The sequence below is a fragment of the Falco cherrug genome, chromosome 11 (genome assembly GCF_023634085.1).
Source record: "Falco cherrug isolate bFalChe1 chromosome 11, bFalChe1.pri, whole genome shotgun sequence".
NCBI lineage: Eukaryota > Metazoa > Chordata > Aves > Falconiformes > Falconidae > Falco > Falco cherrug.
In genome coordinates this window covers 19,925,093-19,940,319 of record NC_073707.1, presented here as the reverse complement: position 1 = coordinate 19,940,319, position 15,227 = coordinate 19,925,093, and the positions used below count along the sequence as shown (strand labels likewise).

Here is a 15,227-nt window from a genome sequence, read left to right as displayed (position 1 = left end):
CCAAGGCTCATTCACCCTCATAGTCCCCCTTCTGCTGCCATGTGGCTCTGCTGTTGCCTGCTCTTCCACAGGCGTGAGCACCAGCCTGATGCCTTCCCACAGTGCTACTGTAAGAGCTGCCATCTGGTTTATTTATTGATTAATCTCTCTTGAGCAAAAGGTTGCAGGAGAAAAGATGACAAGGCAGTTAACTGCGGAGACCCAGAACCCCTCCAGGCTAGGATGTGGCAGGGAGAAGAGCAGCCCCTTTCCTTCTCCTGCCTCCTCTCACCCAAGCAACTCTCCACCCCTGAGGTTGAGCCGCAGGGCTCGATCTTTCACCCCTTCCCCAGGTCTCCCTGAGACTTGCTGTTCACTCAGCTGGAGGCTCCAGCCTTGGTTTCTCCATGGGGATATCCCTTTGCTAATCGGAGATAAGAACCTTTAGCATCAGGGCATAAAACCCTGCCTGTACATTTCCTCAGCTGACTTGTGGTCTCTGCACCACGTGGCCAACAGCATGGTTTGATCATTTGCTTCCAGCAAGCAGCAACCAGGCTCCCCCTCTGCTTCCCTACACTCCAGTGTTTCCAAATCAAATTAAGAGAGCAAATGCAGGCAGCCCCAAGGAAAATGATTGCTGGGCTATCAAAAAGCAGCCACAGTGCTGCAAATCTGTCAGGAGGTTTGTAGAAATAACAGCAAATTCCAGCTGATATGCCCAAGACTGGAAAAGAATTTCACCTACAGGCATGTATTTGAGCTTGGCTTGTGAGTAAACCCCCATGGGTCAGATTGGGGTTTTGGATGTGTGTGGAGGATGCAAGTCACATTACCCAGTGTGTGCCCTCAAACATTTTCAGGTCCAGCGGATCTCCCTGAATCTTCTTATCCAAAACAACCAGTGAATGACAGCTCACCATGGCTCCACACACAGGTCCCCAGGGCAGAGGAGTGTTGGATGGGAACTTATGGATTTTCTGAAACCTGATTAAAAGCAGAAGGTTAGTGGGACCACTTATGAGAGGGATGCAGAGGCACAAGTCCTCAGCTAGTGCATGCAGGTGCTGCTCTGCTGCACCCAGTAGAGCTGAGCCCAACACCTGCAAGCAACACACTGTCCTACCCATCCTTCTGGTTAACAGGTCAGATGCATTCAAAAGGCTAAAAAGTACCCGCTAATCAATTGGCCTGAGTTCAGCTTGATATGAAGTAACTGAAATGGTAAAACACCCAGAGGGGCTGGCACAGGAGTCCTGCTTGGCTTTTGCTGTTTGGAGTTATGTCACAGCACTCCCCAAACTATCAAGCTGCAACAAGGTCTTTTACTGTCTCATACCAGCGTACTCTTCATGCCAGCCCCTCCTCAGCCTTCTCCTCCTCTCACCTCATCCAGGGCATATGTTCTCTCTTCTCTTTGCTTCTTCCTCGGCTGCTCTCTCTTTATTGGCTGCCCAACCACTTAACAGAACAGCCACAGCTGCACCTTATCTACATCAGCCAACCCACAGCTGTGTGTTATCAATATTAATTAACCCAGCCTCATTCCTCTACAGTGCTAGGCAAAGCAGAGGAGATGCTATTGGAGAGGAGAAAACTTGCAGCAGGGATCTCAAAGATGTTTGGCAACGTGCTGTAAAAGATTTGTGAAGCTGCAGCATGGAAAGGGGGTGCATCTGCTTGGGCTGGTGCTGTGCACATGCCAGGGTAGACAAGCACCGTCAGCCCACCCTCAGCACCTGCGGGAGCAATGCAGGAGAGCCACGAGGAGCCTGACCTTCACTTCCAGCTGTAGATTTTACATCTGCATAGCCACAGACACCAGATACTTGTCCCTCACACTTTGGTTTTAAAAATGGGTAAGCTGGTTGACTTGAGTTACACCAAGGCACACTGCCAAAGATTTATGCCCCAATTTTTCTGCAGGCAGTCTTGAAGCTTAGTCCCACCTCGGCACTGCAGTACAGACTCAATGCACAAGTCTGGGCTGGCCAAAGGCTCTGTAATTTCATCATGGAAGTTATTTCTCAGAGTCCTCTCTTCTCACACACACATTCCCCTCTAAAGAAACTGGCTGGCTGACAAGCCACAACACTGCCTGTTACCATTTGGGCTGGCATGTTAAGGAGAAATTTAAATAGATTTTATTTACCTTTGATCACCACCAGCATCCCCTGTTACTAGCAAAGGCACAGTGAAATGAATCTGGAAGAGAGCAGTGTGACAGCTCCCAGCTCTATTAAACAGAACAATGAATCCGGGACCTATTGTCCCTCTGGGCCATCCAAAACTGTTCTCTTTCCAGCACATTATACCTTCTTCTCAGCCTGGTCATAATTGGCTTATTAATTAATACTTGAGAGACACTGTGAAACTGCTAAACATCACATAAAACCAACAAACATTTTTATCTTGTTAAACTTACAATAGGATATTTTGTTAAGTTCAGTGAAATTCCCTTACTGTCATTGCCTGGCAGTATTCAGCTTAGCTGACAGCTAGTCTTATAATATGTTTTAAAACGTGAACATTTAAGAAAGTAATTATGCAAATAGGCTAATGAGATCAATGCAGACAGCAAGAGCTCCTCCTTGTGTTTTGGCAAGCCACCAGCACTGGTTCCCAGCTGGGTGCAGGCTGGCTGTGCCTGCAAAGAGAGCTTTACGTTTTGATACCTTACAGAGGATTTACTTTTTTTTTATTACATGAATTTATTCTCATATATGGATCCAGCTTTTTTCTGCTGCTTATGTGAGCAGACACTACCTGAAAAGCTACCTTGGTGTAAACCACTCTGGCACTGCCACAACAGTCTGCCTGCTGGTGGGCTCCAAGCCTGTCCAACATGCACCTACTCGGTGTGGCCTCCCTGATGCACCGGAGAAGGGCCAAGGAAAGATTGTACTGTGTGCCTGTGGTTTGGTCCCACTGGAAGGGTATTTTATTGGTTGACACTTATTAATTTCTTCTCATTAATTTGCATCAGATAGTAATTTTCTCTTTGTCCTTTGAGAAAGTATTGGGAATGTGATTTTTCTCCTCTCGCAATGAATTCATCCTTTCATTCATTATGGCACGATTATCTCTGTGGTGTTGAAGTATCTGATATATTAACAACTACTAATGAAACCCGAGAGTTGATATGGTGTGTGTGATTTGTCCTGGCCACTGCAAAAGATTAGTATTTTGAGTTTGGCATAAGCACACTGCAGAGCTGAAGTCTGTTACTGTATTACAGTAATAAGAATTAAATAGTATAAGGTCAAGTTTAATGTTTATGTAGTGGTTATTTCTTGAGGATTTCAATGGGTTTTGGCTAGGAATTGAGGTGGAGGCTGCCATGGGTTTGAGGGAGTCCCTAAGGACACCTGAGCTTTACACGTCTGATCTGTGGTCTCACAGATTTCTTTCACATCATTTACAGAAGGTAGGTGAGATTTGACAGGCACTAAAGTCAGCAACACTTAATTTCAACAGAAGCAGCATTACCCTAACATTTAAATGATGAAAGGTTTATTGACTAGATTAAGAATATTTATTGAACTGTGCTGAGAATGACATAATTGAAAAGCTCTGTGCATATTCTCTAAATCCCCTCAGGGTAATTAAAAGCACTCATGCTGTTGCTGACTTCTCTTTGCCTTTAATTAGCAGCAACCTTTACAGCTATGCTTGCCACAGCAGTGCCCAAATGCGCTCCTTGGAGGGAAGGAGCCCAGCAGGGACACCCATTACATCCTGCCTCCCCAAACCCACCCGACATCTCTTGCTGCATGCTGTTTGCTGCCGCTCCTTATCCCATGCCACTGCCTCCCTCCTGACTAGACCTTTGGGCAGTACATCCACATGGGAGGATCTTGCTGAATGAAATCCCTCCTTACCGGCTCCCCTCGGCAGGGATGATGCCCCACAGGTCCAGTCCATCTTCTGTCAGCGTGCCTGTCTAAATTTAAATAAATATCTAGTTACCCTGCTGTTGCCCACCCCTTCTTCCCGCGCATCCCCAGAGGTCCTTCCTCGGCTCCCACAGAGGATTTTTTCCCTGGGCTTAGATCAGGGTAGGTGGGATGAAGAAAAAAAACCATATATATCCCATGTTCCTAGCAGCCCTCAGCATCTTCCAGTGGCCCAGGAAGCGCCTTACTTTGTCAAAGCAAACAAGATTGATCTGCCCGCAGATATTAATCCTCTGTGGGCTGATGCAGAAAATCTTCTTTTTCTTCAGCCTCCTTTGGGCATAAACAGTGCCTGCTGTCAAGGCAGCAGGGATGGCGGGAGGCACAGCCACAGTAAGGAGGAGGAGGGCCATAGCCACCACCTCTGCCACTGGCTTCTGCAAACAGAAAGAGCAACAGGAGCGATGAGGTGGGAAAAGCTTTCCTGCCCCACTACCACCGCTCCTGGGGGGTTGGACCCTCCTGCCCAGGAGCAATGCACCCCAAGCTCTGCCCATGGGGATGGCAGATTGATTCTGCTTGCTTCTCTCCATCTCTTCCCCACCCCACACACACCCCTACCAATTTCTGGGCACCTGAAAACTGAAATACAGAAGTGAACAATATTCCAAGCATCTCACGTGACCAAGGCTCAGAGCTGGCACCTGCAGCGTGGCGGGCAGCCTTTGTACTCACGTTGTGGGACACGAACACACACACGGTGTAGATGAATCCAAACATGCCAATGACAGAGAGGCCTATGATGAACTTGAAGGCATCTCTGTAGAGTCTGAAGTTTACTGGCTTGGGGTAGAGGATGGATCTCACCAGCTCACCTTTAGCTGTGTTGAACCCTGTGCAAAGACACGCACCATACGTTGCCTGTATGGCATTGCAGCGGCGTACTGCGTCAGTGCTGCTTGGGAACAGGCAGCATCGCACACGCCTTGGCCATCAGTTGGCAACAAGCACTGCGCAGGGACAGCAGACCTGCCCTGGACTTGAACCACCAAGAGAAACCAGCTCTGGTACCAGCCTCTGGGGCTGCCACTGTCCCTCCACTGGTTAGTGAACAGCAAGAGAAATACCAGTCTGCAGCACAACGGCTCTCACTGGTCCTCCGCCCGTCGGCTTCGTCTGTATCACTTCTGTCCCGCAGAAGAGGATGTGTCTCCGATAGTCTTCCATGCTGTGGGTTTTCCAGGGCATTGGACTCTCCGTGAAGGGCAAAGCGGTTTTAGTAACTGGAATGCTTTCACCTACGAACAACAGTGTGCAGCTTCACTTTAAGGGGATTTAAAAGTCAATCAGATTCTGCATACTAGAAAGTGGCAGCACCCTGTAGGTGCTCAAGCTTGCCTGAGTAATTAGTTTGCTGATATACTTACACACATGGATTTATGGTGACAGTCATTATATTTTTAGTTTCAGAGTACATCAAGTGGTTTCTCTGAGCACCTTGTATCAAGAAGCTTGCATCAAATTTTGACCCTGAGCTGAGTTCATGCCTCGATGTTTAGGTATAACACTGACCCCTGTGCTCATACATTGCCTACTTGAACAGAACTGCTGCAAAGTCAGAATCCAAAAACTCAGAAAATATATATGCAGTGTATTTGAGTGTTTTCACCTCCTACTCCTGACAGTATATTAATCCTACTGGGTTTTAATGTGGGTAAGAAATGCATATTACACAATGGCAGTGTTCAAAACCCCAAGACAACTGTGAATTATTCAAGCCACAGTTTTTCCACCTCTTGCTGCAAACTATTGTAATAGTAAAAAATTGGCTGTCAGAACAGAGACATCCCCCTGACAGAGAACCTGCACAGGGCTTTAGCATTTTAAACTCCAGTGCTACACCTGTGAGCATCCCTTCATTCACAATGCAGCTTCCATCAATCAGGACCGCATCACATGGGAGAGCAAGCTTTTTTCCATCTAAAAGAAACATGTCTCCAGGGACTAAGCAACAAGATTCCAGCTCTTTCCAACCTGTAGAACAATACAAAACCAAACTTTACTTGTGCACAAGTTCTGGGCAATGAAAAAAAAATCTCAAGGTACACACAATGTCACTAAACTACACTGCATGATTTAAGGGCAGTGCTTCTTAGAAGTTAATACTGGCTGAAAAGCAACAATGCAAAGGTCAGCCCTTGTCTAAACGTCTCTCTCCAAGTGTGTGTCTTCAGTTTCATTTACTTAGTGTCCCTAAAACACCCTGACCAAGAAAACCTAACCAAGGCCTTTACATCCCCCACCACCCTAGCAATTGTCCATCTCAACAACTTTGGGAGGCAAAAATAGCTACAACCCCTATTTTATGGGTAAGGAATTGAGACTCAGGAAAGAAAGCACATACCTCAGGGGGAGCCATATATCTAGACTCCTTGAAAATCACTCACAAGGTACTTGACAAGATTGTGAAAGTAGCCTATTGCAGAGCAGGGAAGCAGGTCTCAGAAGGCCAGAGTTGTTATCTAGTAGCTTGTTTGTGAAATTAAATTTTCCGAGCTGTTCTCAACTCTTAACACAAATTACTAGGTTCACCTGTATCATTACAGATGCTGCAGATACAGATGATAACTTTACAGATGCATCATTACCTCATCACATAGGCTGTACCCATACTTCTCACTGCCCTGCCTGCCTCACCTCCCTCTGCCCCATTCTCCCTGCAGCTTGCCTTTCACATTTCAGCAGTAGAAACCAACAGGAGCTGTGCAACTCCAGATACATTTCAACATGTTAGTTAATTATACAGGCTGGTGAAGAGAATGAGACGCAGATGACTCACCTTCGCTGTTGGTGCAGACTGTAACCTGGACTTTGTTATGCTCCTCAACGAGCTCATGCAGCTTGGTAGACTGCTGTTGGTGGGAAAGTAATTGCGATGTTGAAACACCAATACTCAAGTGAAGCAGTAGGTTACTATTCAGTGATCATGCTAAGATCACAGAAACTGAACTCTGCTGAGTTATGCAGGGGAGGTTTCGCATTTCTTGTTAGAAGTCAGGATGTGAGATCATTGAGTTAACCTAGAACAAGCTGCCATGGGAACATGGACCTAATTTTTATTTTGCTTCTTATTCATGCTGCTTATCTCCCTCAACCTTCAAGAGGCTATTCCTGCTTCATGTCGGAGAGAGCAGTCTTAGCTGCAGCACTGCTATCTGCAGTCCCTTAGCAGAGGGTTTCTTTGTACTCAACAGTTTTATCCTTGGGAGGTTATCAACAGGGCAACCAAGCTGTAAAGGCTGTCATTGCAAAACTGCCATTGCAAGAAGAAAAACAGGAATTCTGATTTAGTTGGGTGTCTGCACTTTGCCAGTTTTTGCAACCTAACTCAGACAATTACATATCCTGAGATAACGATGAAGTCAACTGTCATTGCAAGGCCATTAGAGAGAATGCCTTATCTTGATTTAGAAGTTGCAATTGCAAATCCCCAAACACCAATTTCTTCATTATCATTGTTCATGTGAAGATGTCAGGATGGTTTGAAGAATATCCAGAAGCCCCAAGCATTGTAATTCGTCCTGCCAAAATTGTCAGCCACACAATAAAACCAGCCTTGCCAAAGAAAGCTGAATGGACCATCTCTCTTCTTCATGCTCTGCAATACCACGCTGGACACCAACACTTCAAGCACAAAGGTGTGCTCAAAGAGATGCGAGTGCTTGTTCAACATGGGAGCACTACTCATCCTACAGATATTACTCAGAGATACAAAAATGCGATGCGCAGCCAACACACCTGTGCTGGCAAAAGCCTCAGCTATTCACAAAGCCCTCGCTGGGAACACTGCGAGACTGATAAAAGCATGCCCTTGGCAGGGCAGCGGGTGCGCCTCATCAGCACAGCTCACCAATGCGCACATACTGCCCAAAGTCCCACGAGTCCAAAGGCCTTGGACCTACGCAGGGAACATGCTGTGCGCCTCCACCAGCCTAGGGAAAAGCAGAGCCGATTCAAGTAAAAGCCAGCTCCTGGAAGGGCAAAGTATTGCCTCCTCCTGGGCAGCACTTCACAGAGAAGTTTGCTATGCCACCTTCTCAACGAACTTTTCAAAGGGCTGAATCTTCCTTCCTTCCTCAAAATTCAGTGCTGGAACAATGACTTTAGCAGTGAATTTTGAGGCAATGTGAGCTGTGCCTGGCTCTGAAGCAACACATGAGCATGAAGGACCCGGAGCTGCCATCCCTTCACCCCTGCAACTACCTCTAATTACGTCACACTGTCTGCAGGAACCGTAATTCTCAGTGCTGTCCTCTAACTTTTACACTTTTCCTGAAGATTAACAAAACGTTTACCAGGGCTCAGGAATCCCCAATTAATTTTTGCTTTTGAATCTTAACAATACAGAGGAACGTGATACCCAATATCCAGACCCAAGAGACTAAAACGTTGCCCGCCAGCCTCCTGTTCCCGTTGCTTTTCCACATCTATACTTTCATTCACTCACACAGTTTCTCCTTTTTCCCTATGATATTCTTTCTCCATATGATTTTTGCCTTCCCTGTGTATTTAAAGTGGGTTCAGAAATCAAGAAAATGTTTTCCAGATTCCCAGGAAAGGTGTTCTGCAATTCCAGAAGGAAGCACCAGGAACCTCACCTGGCTGCATGAGGATACCCAATGGCAGGCAACTGTTGTGTGCAAGGCTCAGCTCAATCTATTTGCCTCTGCAGTAGAGACTAATGGTTTCAGGTTTATCACAGGTGAGTGCTTCAGGTCAAAAAGTGAATGAGCTGAGACTATTAGAAACTTCTTCCAAGCAGCTGTATCCATGACAGAAGTGTTGATCAGATTTGAGAAATAAAAAGTTGTGTTTCTTTTTGCTCTTAAGATCTGTTACTTAGCAAACCTTAAGAGGAGTGAGTCCTCCTGAAATTTCAGTAGGAGCCGGACTCGCAGACAAAGGCCATCTTCATAAAGTCTTACAAACCCCCGGTGTCAGACTTCAATCTTCTTTAATTCTTGGGAAGTTCAATACCCTCAGGTATGACCCTTCTAACTCTTCTATAGCAATAAATATGTAGTAATACAGCAGAATACATAGCAGTAAAAATATCCAGAAAGAGCATATAAATAGCTACTTGTGTCTGTGATAAATAAAATTGCTAGCAGAGCGCAGGATGGGGAGCAGGCAGGCTGTGCTGCAGACTCACCTGCGTGAGGTTGTACACAGTTAAGCCAACAGAAATGATCGACAGGATTATGATGGCCACTGAATATTCAATGTAGCCTTGGCTCAGCCACAGCGTAAGGGTGAAGGCTTGGAACACGTAGAAGGGGTTTAAAATCTGCAAATGCAAATGTAATGCATGTCAGGGGATGGACGTAACACGTCAGGAGAGACTGAGTGTGGGAAAAGGTGAGAACATTTCATTACAGTGCCCAGGACTCTTAAACACCAATTTAAAGGGTTGATTTGGCATCCCAAGACAACATTCTTTCACGGTTATTTTAGAGAATTAGTCTACTCCAGCTCTGAACTTACCAGCTTACACATAGTGGGGTTTGTAATTAAAAGCTGTTGCTAACCAGTTACTATGCAGCAGCAGCTACGCAGGCAACTTAAAGTCAGACTTAAGGGACTTTAAGTTGGTTGGTTTCCCACAGTAGCCATATAACAAAGGTGACCTTAACATTTCTGATTCCAAGTCATTGCTACACAGGAAACACAAAATGTGTGTGGGGTGGAAAGACTGAATTACTGAAAAAGTCTTTAATACTTTGTGATTCAAGAAAGTCACTGTGAATCTGATATTTATTTGGAAGAAGAAAAATGGTAAAGAACAACTAATGGTCTGTGGGTCCATCAGTAAACAGTCTTAAATTACAGCTAGAATGAAGGCTTGATTTCCTCGTACTTTCATACTTCTAGCTACTCTACCTTGCATCAGCCATACAACGCCAGTCATCACTCACCCTAATGCATTATGCTAAAACAGGCCAACAGCCCCACTGAAGTCTGAGAATGTAATTTTGGGTACTGTCTATCTAAGAACAAAACAATTAGATGAAGGTTTTCAGAGACTTGCCCATCACTTGGCTTGTCTGAAGGGGCGACAGACTTTTCTGTAGAAGTAGTATAACTAAAATAGCCACCAAAAAAGCTCTCTGCATAAAGATTGGAACTGAAATGAATTATTCATCTGACAAATTTGGTCCCTCAATGAAAATTTAATACTTTATTTGACATTCACTAGGACAAAGAGACAGACACTAAATCAGGGTGCTAGCCTTCGGACACAGAAGCTGTATCTGGACCAAAATATCACAAGCTTATGAGGACCAGTCTGCCTCCAGGCACCACCATTAATATTTCAAACATGAAGCTTCAGCCTTGGATGGAAGTGCAAAGTTCAAATTAAATAAACTTCTACAGTGCTACACTGGAGTTCTCTTCAAAACCATCTCCAGAGGGCACTGCAAGGTTGGTAACATCAAATCCAACCAATTTCAGGTGCCCTGGAGCTTTTCATGTACTTTGCAGGGTTTCAGACAAACTCCACTTAAAGTTCAGACACATACTAGCTTGGAGTCCCAGCATTCATAGCTGTTTTCCATTTTAAGGACATTCATGTAGCATCCGTAGTCCACTAAAGTGAACACAGATGACATGACAGGATCCTGTATGCAAAGTCTCTGCTTACAGGTTGGCAAAAATACATGTCCAGCATTTCTATATGCAAACCCAGCAAGTAACCACCCATAAACATGTCTGTTATCCACAAAATGTGTTGGTTTTGTCCCGTATAGAGGAAGAACAGTCTTGCAGTGTGCCCTTATTCAAGCAGGAAAGAAACCTGTCTTGTGTTTATGTCATAGGAGAAAAGGAAGTTACTGGGCAAATAAAGCAATTAAAAAATAGGAATTCTGCAAACATTTTCCTCCATTCTAAAGCACACTTGCAATTTACACTGCTGTTGAGGCCACAAGCAAGCCCAGCAGCAGCATTTCTCTAATGCTTTTTACTACCTTTGGACTACTAAACCAAGGCTGTTAAAGAGGAATAATTGTGCCTTACTCATACCAATAAAATTTCACTGAGGATCATTATCAAGAGCCCACATGAAAGGCCATAGCTGCTGATGTGGCTGTGGTCAGTCCTAGCAGCTGGGGAAAGCATGTCACTGCCCAGTCACGAGGCAAGATGTGCCAGCTCACGGGAGATGTTCAGTCAGGAGTATGGGCCTACAGCAGAGACAGAGGACATCAGTCTGCCATGCCACTGCTCTCCAGTCCAAGAAGGGACACAGTTATCACAAGGGTAACATTTAGCTGTTATAAGTACGTAGCACCAAGCAACCTCTTAGCTTCCTATTTTTCTCTGCAACCTTCTAATAGCCAAATAGGAGGTTCGCTAACTTTCCTCCATGGCTTATGCCTATGAAGCATCAATTGCCCGATCCCAGAGTGTCCAGATGAAGCCTTCAAAAAACTCCACACCCATCCCACCGAGTGCAAGTCTGACTTACTGACCTCTTTAAAAAGTAACTTCCAAATAGGACGAATTTCAACTTTGATGGCATTAGGTCCACACACCAGCCGCCTGTAGGAAGGTAGAGAAGAGTTCCCCATGTTATAGCTTAGTCATGTAGGGTAAAGCTTCATGTGGAAAACCGTACCCCAAAAAATTAACACTTGTCTAAACGTTTAAGTCCTGAGGCACCATATGGCTGAGCAGAACAAATAAATCTGTCAGGAAGCTATTGGACCTGAGAGGACTTTACACAGAAGCAGAATTTTAGTGTTTGCTTTTAAGGAGATGGCAAAGGAAGCCTGTTATGCCTTGCTGTGCCCTTAATGGAACTGGTGCTGTTTTCCCCACACTCGCCCTGGCACCACTCAGAACAGAGAAAGCTCTACAAAGTGTGAGGGATAACCATTCTGCACCTTTCCCAATGTCACCCGTGCAGTCTGCACTGACTTACTACCGAGATGACTAGCAAGAAGCTCACATGAATTTGAAAGTGAGATTAAATAGGTCACACTGTCATAATTAACTCATGTCTACTCCTATGCAGACCGTACCTGATCGCCTGTTCTTCCCTTGTCAGGCCAGCACCAAACTTGTGGTGTATGCTGTGACACGTGTTGCTGTCTTCTAATGATCTAGAATGAGAGGAAAAAGTTCAGGCAAGGGAGTCCTCTACTGCAAAGGGGTTTATAACAGGCTGCTGGCACTCACCCAACTTTCTTGAACTCTTTTACAGAAAAGTCCCAAATATAACGGATTTTCTGCACCTGGATACACCTCATCTGCAAGACCAAATAGCAAAAATGGCTTTTGACATTCAAGGGAAAACCACCTCACTGCCAGAGAAATGCTTCCCTATGTTTTAGGGGAAAGCTTGAGCTCATGTAAACAGGTTTTGCAGGAAGATGCTGACAGAGCACCCTTGGGAGCCTCCAGGTGCCTTGACTCATATTTTCATCCACCATGTCCCAGCCATCTTTCTTCTCCATTTTATAGATGACTTACCTTTAACTGTGGCTTCATTACAGCTCTGTTTAAGACCGAATCTTTATCAGCTACAAAAGGACCACCTGAATTACTACCAACAGGTAGTACCAATGTGGACAAATCAATCCAGGTCACTTTCTTCCAGGTGTATCTCTGAAACTCATCCTAGAGAAATAGAGCACAGTTCAGTAACAAATCGAAAATGTTGCCTGTGATAGTTTCCCGATTCTGGGAAGTACATATGAGATTCCCAGAGAACTACGGTACTGTAGCATCTTTTCAATCATAGCAAATGTAAGTCTGCAGTAACAGGGATGCTGGTATCAGTGTTTTAGTACTAATCAGTACAGCACTTTGAAGGCATTCTCTCACAATTATCTCCATTAGCTTTGATTCATGCTGCAGAGCAGTATCTGTGAAGATGAAACTAAACCACAAGGTATGTTTCTACCAGATGCATATTTAGCCTATGCAATCAGACTACTTGGAAGAGCTACTTGGAAGTAAAGAAGGCTTGAAAGTAAAAGCCTTCTGAAATACCTCTGGTGTGGACATTGAGTCCTCAGCACTAGGTGCTTTGCTCTACAAAACTCCTATGATGCTGTGTTACTTGTCATACATCCATAGCCAAAAGCAGCTCAGCTGTACTGCTACAAGTGCACTCAGACTGAATTGTCCTTTAATCAGTTTAGTCTAATGTAACTAGTTACAATGAGCAATAGATTACTCATTTAGTGGTTTGAGTGCATTTATTTTAGGAATATCATTGCAACGTTGAGCATTAAGTGCCTTAAGCATTTGCTCTGCTAGAATTGGGTTGGGTTTTAATTTACATTTATTGAGTCTTAGAATATAACCAATGCCTGAAATCTAGCTCTCTCCAGTCCATCTCCGCAGCATTCTCCAATAACTTTAAAACAGAAAGGCTACGAACAGCTACAGCTCCTGAAGATGATCCCTCCACTGAAGCCAGTTGGCTGCACCCCGTGCACAAAAAGGAAGGGAAGAGGCAGAGCTCTTTTACGGAACATGCTGCTGGCAGAGGGCAGCTGCCGGAGCCCATGGGCGGGCAGCAGCGATGCCTGAAGCCTGCTAGGTGCCCAGCCTCCAGGCAGAGCAGCCGCGCTCTTGTTAGTGTAAACGTGCTGTTTTACGCAGTATTTCAGACTCCGTGAAAATAAAAACGATTGGTCTTCTGAAGCTTAGCTCATCCCTCCTGCTCCACTTACAAAAGTGGAAAGTATTATTAACCTGCTACACCCTGCAGACACCAGGCTAGGAGGGTTCACCTACTGTTGTCCTGAGCAGAACCACGTCTGCTTCTTCCAGGCTGCAGCGGATGCAGTTTGCCCACACATCCCACTCTGGCTTCCAGTAAAACAGCAGCAGCAGTGCCCCACAGGAGAAGATGTATCCAGCAATGCACAAGGCCTTTCGGCAGCTTTGAGTTTTGTAACCAAATATCTCCTGTACAGCAAGAGAAAGCGTTCTTTGTTAACAAGTTTGACTTTGGAGATTGTTTATCTGGAAGCCCAAGCTTACTGAAAAGGAAGGGTGGTGACTGAAGCCACTATGACTGCTAAAAATCATTTTTGGAAATGAGAGTTTTCTGGTTCATATGACGTAGTTAAGAATACAGCAGAGCTGCTGAAAGGAGGAGGATGCTGGGCTACTGCCAGCAGAAGACTGTTCTCCTATCAGCTCTCCCAGGATTAACAAAGAATTAACTCCAGCGTGGAGGTTTTGCCACCAAGACTGTAGCTGCCCCTTATGGTACCAGCCTGCCTGCAGTGCCAGCACCATACCGCCCTGCCTGCCACCCAGGTGGGCATCTCCATGTGACCTTAGTGCTGACTGCTGCGACCTACCTTGCAGCAGAGACCCAGAATGTGCCTCAGGGAAAGAAAACTGTGAAGCCCCAGGCAGCTCCTCCCAGGTACCAGCTACCATACCTACTGGTGTGTTGGCTTCCACCACGTACATCTTATCTTGAAAGCAAATATGGAAGGGCTCTTTTTGCTCTGTACACTCTCTTCCTCCAACTTATTCCCCAGATCATCTGTCATCTTCCTTTCTTGCCCTTTCGTTTTGATAACCCATCTGTTCAGTTATGCTCCACTGTATGTGAAGGAGATTGTTTGGTCCACAGCTTTAGGGTTTTTTTCTTGAGAATAATTTTAGATTTTTGTACCCTTTGGTTTTCTCCAAACCTGCCCACAGGGCTAACAATAAATTTAATGCCTGCAGTGTAACTAGATCCTTCCTTTTACACCGTGGGGGCTTTCCCAGCCCTCTCAGCACCCTGCAGGGCATGTGACTCACAGCTGCTGACTCACAGCACCCAGGGATGCCAACATCCCTTTGGACATGTCATCCACATCCAGCACGGCCACAGCTCCCACAGCACTGAGACAGCAGCCATGGATGGACAGGACAACAGCCTGGCCCTGCAGTGACGCACCTCCCATCACCAGCCATTGATTGTCCCTTTGCTTCCCCACAGGCACCAAGTGGGAACTTGGCAAACCCCACCAAGGGGCTCTCTTTGTGCCACCCATGCTATGGCAGGTTTCTCTGGGAAAAGAATTTTGGTTTAAGGCTGAAATGAAAAATTAGGGAAAAAAATTAATTTTTTGTTGTTGTTGCATCCACTGCTGAGAAAAAAAAAAAAAAAAAAAAACAAACCAAAACCACAAAACCAACAAAAAAGCAAATAATTGCTTTCCACCAGGTGTCTTCATTCCTGCTGCAGTGATCCATTTGTTTCCCTGTACAGGGAGGGCACTTCCCAGCCACCTCTTGGCTTTCTCCCCCACTCCACAAAGCCCAGCTCCA

General features: G+C 45.4%; 1 protein-coding gene across 2 annotated transcripts in view; it reads right to left on the bottom strand.

The window, feature by feature from the left end:
* The window catches only part of LOC102046330 (probable cation-transporting ATPase 13A5), a 35,945-nt gene that overhangs the window by 16,531 nt on the left and 4,187 nt on the right, over nucleotides 1–15,227 (bottom strand). For both annotated transcript variants that reach the window (XM_005443702.3, XM_027811809.2), the window contains exons 2-14: nucleotides 13,686–13,859; nucleotides 12,411–12,557; nucleotides 12,117–12,187; nucleotides 11,960–12,040; nucleotides 11,408–11,477; nucleotides 9,088–9,222; nucleotides 6,715–6,787; nucleotides 5,778–5,909; nucleotides 5,003–5,173; nucleotides 4,611–4,768; nucleotides 4,124–4,312; nucleotides 3,861–3,922; nucleotides 816–966 (exon numbers count right to left, since the gene is read on the bottom strand). In XM_005443702.3, coding sequence (XP_005443759.2) covers nucleotides 816–966; nucleotides 3,861–3,922; nucleotides 4,124–4,312; nucleotides 4,611–4,768; nucleotides 5,003–5,173; nucleotides 5,778–5,909; nucleotides 6,715–6,787; nucleotides 9,088–9,222; nucleotides 11,408–11,477; nucleotides 11,960–12,040; nucleotides 12,117–12,187; nucleotides 12,411–12,557; nucleotides 13,686–13,859 — 1,614 coding nt within the window. The remainder of the gene's footprint in view (nucleotides 1–815; nucleotides 967–3,860; nucleotides 3,923–4,123; nucleotides 4,313–4,610; nucleotides 4,769–5,002; nucleotides 5,174–5,777; nucleotides 5,910–6,714; nucleotides 6,788–9,087; nucleotides 9,223–11,407; nucleotides 11,478–11,959; nucleotides 12,041–12,116; nucleotides 12,188–12,410; nucleotides 12,558–13,685; nucleotides 13,860–15,227) is intronic.